The sequence below is a fragment of the Tupaia chinensis genome, unplaced genomic scaffold (genome assembly GCF_000334495.1).
Source record: "Tupaia chinensis unplaced genomic scaffold, TupChi_1.0 Scaffold000477_1, whole genome shotgun sequence".
Classification (NCBI taxonomy): Eukaryota; Metazoa; Chordata; class Mammalia; order Scandentia; family Tupaiidae; genus Tupaia; species Tupaia belangeri.
In genome coordinates, this window is record NW_006159986.1 from 2,169,696 (window position 1) to 2,175,695 (window position 6,000).

General features: G+C 37.7%; 1 protein-coding gene across 1 annotated transcript in view; it reads right to left on the reverse strand.

The window, feature by feature from the left end:
• Positions 1-2,797: 2,797 nt before the first annotated feature.
• Positions 2,798-6,000, reverse strand: part of KRT28 (keratin 28) — a 9,737-nt gene continuing 6,534 nt past the window's right edge. Inside the window, exons 6-8 of the mRNA XM_006156035.2 lie at positions 4,092-4,309; positions 3,437-3,492; positions 2,798-2,904 (exon numbers count right to left, since the gene is read on the reverse strand). Coding sequence (XP_006156097.2) covers positions 2,798-2,904; positions 3,437-3,492; positions 4,092-4,309 — 381 coding nt within the window. The remainder of the gene's footprint in view (positions 2,905-3,436; positions 3,493-4,091; positions 4,310-6,000) is intronic.

Here is a 6,000-nt window from a genome sequence, read left to right on the forward strand (position 1 = left end):
TAATGACATGGAAAGACAGGGAGGGCAACACAGTTTTTTTTAAAATTTAAAACAATCATTATTTATTTATTTATTTTTCTGAAACATTAAAAAAATTAATTAATTAGCTTATGTTCATTTCCTGAGCATCGTCACAGGGTACAAAATGCGATTTCCCATCCAGAATAGACTGCAGAGTGGTTTAATCATACATGTTATCATCAGTGTTTTTTTCTTTCTGTCTTTTTCTTATCGATAAACTAAAGGTACAAAGTGTCAGTAGAATGCGTGTGTATAAAGAGAAGAACTAAAAACAGCCGAGTTCTCAACTGTTAGTGTTTCCACTGGCTTAGTAAGAACAAAATGCATATGCATGTATAAGTGACAAAACATGGGTTGTGCACTAGCAGTGATTCCGTATATGAGTTAAATGTTTCTATATTTGAATGTAAAACTGGCATTGCACAATATAAAATGTATGCCAATAACTTAAATTTTTAATTTTTCTTTGCTTAGAACAACATTAAATAGCAAGCCACGAAGCAAAACAAAAGTCAAACAACAAAAACCTAAAGCAAGTTGAGAGGACAACGACAGAATAAAGGGAAAAGCTTTATATTTTAGTAGCTTTGAAACAGTACATTTTTCCTGATTTTGACTCCTACATTTTTGTTTTGCACTGGGTCTTACAAATTGCGTACCTGGTCTTGGATATTGTGCATTTGGGAGCTTTTTCTCTATGAATTTCTTGTATTTGCTTCATTTTGTAAATATCCTTTTCTTTACTACTTTGAATTCCCCTGTGACTGTTAATTTGTTGGGTAGAATTCATGTTTTCACTGCGACCCGGCCATATATTAGAGAAGTAAAAGAACTGCTGTTTCTTAGGAAATACAATATTTGTTGAGAATTCTTATTATACATTTGATACCGAAAGGTAGAAAGATAGTAATTGCAATTTTCACCAACCTCATGAGACTTTGAGTTATACGACATGGATAGGTGGGGTTAAGTCTAGCCTGTCTTGTATTTTTGTACAGTCAATTAGCTAAGAGTGGATTTTACTTATTTAAATGGTTGAGAAATACAACAGGAGAGGAGAGGAGTAATTGGGACCAGGAGGTGGCTTGAAATTCATGCCAGGTGCATGTATGTGTGTTCAAAATCCCAAGAGAAGAATGGAGGAGAAGGGATTGCAGCACGGCCATCCACCCTGGGGGTGTGATTTCTCATTTTCTCTTTCTCTGTCTCTCTCCATCTCTCTCTGGCTGCATGTGCACCCTATGGCAAAAACCAAGGGGAGGAGGAGTATTTTATGAAATGTAGATGACATTTTATGGCATTTGAATTTGCAGTTCAAATTCCAGTGTCCATATATAGAGTTTTCTTGGAATACAGTTCTGTTAATTTGTGTATCTCTTGTCTATGACTGCTTTTTGCTACAATGGCTGAATGTATCATTTAAAATATAGAATTTATGGCCTTCAAAGCTTAAAATATTTGTTACATGGGGCTTTACAGAAAAAAGCTTACTATCCTTGTTATTAAAAAAAAATAAACAACAACAACAACAACAATATGGGTAGGTATTCATTGCTGTGATCTTTCCAGAGATTATCCTGTTGAGATGAGGAATGGGATCCCAGGAAGTATCTAGAATCCTAGAAGAGTTTAAGATAGGCTCTTGGATTTTATCCAAAGGATAGGAAAACCCTCGGTCAGAAAAACTCTTACATATCCATATTTATTGCAGCATTCTTCACAATTGCTAGGACATGGAATCAACCCAAATGTCTAAGAACAGATGAACAGATTAAAAAAATGTGGTACATATACTCTATGGAGTACTACTCAGCCATAAAAAGCAAGGAAACCCTGACATTTGATACAGAGCAGAAGAACATGGAAGATTTAGTGAAGCAAACTAGACTATGAAATATGGGTATTGTATGTTCCCAGTTAATATACATCGAATATCTGCACTTTGTAACAGAAACTAAAAGATGGAAGAAATAATAGCAGAGATGTTAACTGTAGATAATTAAAAACAGTATAGGAGGGGGAGGGTAAGAATGGTTGGGTAATAGGGAGTGAGAGGGAGGGGATCAGGAAAAAAAAGTTTAATAGACACTAAAGTGAAAAGGTAACTTGGTGATGTGATAATGTCTTTGACTTGATAATATGCACTGTATTCGTACGGGGAAAGACCATGCTGTATATTGTGAAGATGTATAGTTATTACATGTAAAATTATATATATAATATACATATGTGTACATATACACACACACATATAAATAATATATATATAAAAAGATAGGCTCTTTGTAAAATGCCAGGAATGTGACATCTAGCAGTGGGACTTTTCAGTCACTGGAGAATTTCCGAAGTTTTTCAGATTATTTGCCCATGCAGACATAGTGGGACTTAAAGATTACACCTAATGAATATTCAGTATTAAATAATATGTGATAATACTGACTTTTATTTAAAACTAGAGTGAAAAGCAACTAAAATGCATTCCATAAATATCTCCCTATGAATTTTACATAGAAAAAAATCACAAATAATTATTTATTAGTCATCAGTGATTAGGAAAGATGCACATCATTTTTTAAAACCTGAAAGCAAATGCCCAATATCCTTTAAAAGTTAACTAAGAAACAGGTATTTTTGCTAAGTAACTATCTTTAAGAGTAAAAAGTATTTTTATTATCCTTGGAATTTCCAATAATACAGTTGTGCAGGATGTTTTCCCGTTGTTCTTTTCTCTAAAAGGACAGCCAGAAAGGAGCCCTTTGTTCTGCCTTGCCACTGGTCACTTTAGATGCTTTTCTTCAATGGAGTGAACCCTCGATGAAAGCACTTTACCACGTTGATCTATCTCTTCAACCACTGTCTTTACCAATGTGGTTTTGGATAAATCTAGAAATAAAATATATATGAATACATATATCCAACATAAAAGATGATGTTACAAAGAATTACATTACTGCTTATAATATATTATGTACCTTTTTTAGTGAATGAGTAAATACAGATTTTTTTTTTTTTGGAAATTTTTTGTTATAGAGCGTGGATGTTCACTGGAGAGACAGACAGAGACAGAAAGTGAGAAATCATCCCTCCAAGGGGGATGGCCACACCAGTCCCTTCTCCTCCATTCTCCTCTTGGGATTTTGGGCATGCATGCACACACGCTGGCATGAGATTTAAGCCGCCGGATCTGGAACGCAAACTGTGGTTGACTACGTGGGAGTCCAGCAACATAACTATTACTCCAACTTCTGGTCTCTAGTACATATTTATAAAATAGCTTGGGATACTTTTACCTACGCTAATATTTTAGTTCAGAGCAGTTTAGGTAAAATTACTTAAACATATTGTTTCCATAGTTTATTACTATCATTAATGTCAAAGTATTTGGTGCAATAGAAATAAAACTAGATTTTATTACCTTTCGATGGATTCCCTGAACTTCCTGATCCAAAAACCTTTGATTTGGAGCACGAACTGTTAAAAAAAATTATAGTTTATTCTTTTAGATTTCTGTTTACTATCATTTAAGAAATATTCACTGAATCAATTATCTCAAGTGCACATGGTGGGCCAAAAACAGATCTTAGTTTTCGATAGAAGAAAATACTAAGATTTTTGTATGCATGAGCTGAAGGTAATTAAATGAGAAGATATATTGTAAAACCTTGTTTCTGGTTGACTTTTTAAACCCAGGAATTTAAGATTTAAGGAGAACATACGCACAGATACACACCTGGGGCCTCTCTCTATATGGACCCTGAGTGTTTGTACATAGTGCATTTATTTCAGGGCAGTGGCGATATTAGAAATGAACTGAAGGTGGAGGAGTGGAGGGATGTTGAATCCCTCAGTGATTAATATAGACAAGAAATGAGAACTTCTGCAGGGATAATTGGAGTCACGCAAGGTAGAGGAAAAAGATGCTGTGATATACAAAATATGGAAGATATGATTGCAGAGGCATTTTCTGCAATGAGAATGGAGAAAAGGCTTCAAGTATGGAAGGCAAATAGGCAGTGTCTGGATGTCGTTTAAGAGAGGTACAAAAAGAATTTTCCAAGCGTTTCACTTACTTTCCATCACCATCCAGCAGGCGGCAGTACGTCTCAATTTCTTTTTCCAGGTGGACTTTGATGTCCAGGAGCTGCTCATGCTCAAGTTTCTGGCCCTCGGTCTCAGTTCTGACCTGGTGCAGCTGCTCCTCCAGGGCCCCGATCTGAGCCTGGATCTGGGCCAGCTGCGTGCAGTAGTTGCCCTCGGTCTCTGCCAGGGAGCACTCCAGGGAGTGTTTCTGAGGACATTGAAGATGTCATAGGAATGAGACCATTTGAGAACTATGCCCATGGCTGTGTCTCAGCAACTGGCCCTGGGCAAGTCTTGGAAATGTGTGGGACTTGTCACAATAAAATGGGAGGGCCAGAGGAAGGAGAGGAGGTGGGCATTTACTGGGTGAGAGCCAAGCATGCTGGTTGGCCTGACATGGGATAATCCTTTTATCACAAGATTTACAACTATTCCACTGGACTGTTAGGATTTTATAGTAGCATTTCCTCTATGACCAACCAGCATATTAAAATAATTTTTTGGGATATAGAAAATTGATATGAGAAAGCTTATATTTGAAATTACCTATTTATTTTGGGGTTGCCTGTTGTTTTTCAATCTTATCCTGTTATTGTCCCCACAGATCTATCCGACTACTGTTTCAAGATCCTTTGTGCTACTGTTCCTTTTCCTAATCAGCCTCAATTTGCTGTCACCCATCAGAAGTATTTTATTAAAGCACTGGAGAGTTAATGAATGTCTTAATGGGGTGGGATTTCAAGACAAGATGTCTTGGAACGCAGTACAGGTCATTATGTTGATATTACCTCTCTTCTGCCTCCGGAGTCTGTAATTTGTCCTGGCATGGGATCCCTATCTCAATTAAAGTACTTTTCCTTATCATACATGAGTATGTCTAGACAGTTATTATTTCTCTTGATATTAGTTATTTTCTGAGTGCTCCCCCTCACTTCCACTCTTACATATTCCTTTTCTCCTGTGGAGTGATCTTATGTCATTAAAAATTACACATTTATTAGAAGATGAAAGCCTCTGTCTTTTTCATCACACTGTCCAGGGTAGTTGAGCCCAAGTATTAATATAGTCAATATACCTTAACTAAAAATACTGTCTTTTATTTTCCTTTGTATTGCAGTTATGGTATTTTCCTTTTTTAAAAAATAATTTTGTGTTTTATGAAATGTCTATTATTTTTACTCTAGGATTACAAAGAGGGTGTTATAAAATTTCCTAACAGGAGGCAGCCATTGGGTCTAATGGGGCCGAGAGCTGACTGGTGCATTGTGTGGAGGGTGCTGGACTCTCTAGGTGTAATCTGAGTCGAAGGTGATCTGGATGAGGTGCTCAGGGAGGCCACAGTAACAAGAGGTCATGAGGTGTGTGCTTGGCGTTCCCGGCTCACTACACGCATTTGTACAATAGGCTGTTCTTTTTTGTGTGTTATACCCTGGTGTCCTCAGAGAGCATGACACTTGTGAGGGCAGTGAGTCTTTAGGCCATGTGTATTCCGTAATTTTCCAAATCAATCCTTTAGGGTGCTGCCAGCTCACACCCTAGAAGGAAAGATGGTTTTAGTCTTGGCTTGTCTCCTTGGTAACATTTGCAGTAATCCAGGTGCCAGAGGCATGTGCCAAGATGGCTGAATGCATGGCTCTCTGGGGTGTGTGCTCCGGGATGGGATGTCTGCCCTGGACACTGGGGTGAAGAGACTACAAGGCCTGTGTGTAGTTCATGCATGCAGCCTTTCTTCTTATGCCTGGTGAGAAGCACAATGTGGCTTTAACATGTCTTTGTCACTGTGAGGAGCTGCTGGTATGACCCAGGCCTGCCCTGTGTGACTGCACCATCAATTTTCTGGTGGGATGACACTGCTGCTGCTGCTGCTCTGTGGAGCTGGATGAACTCCCTTAGGGAAAG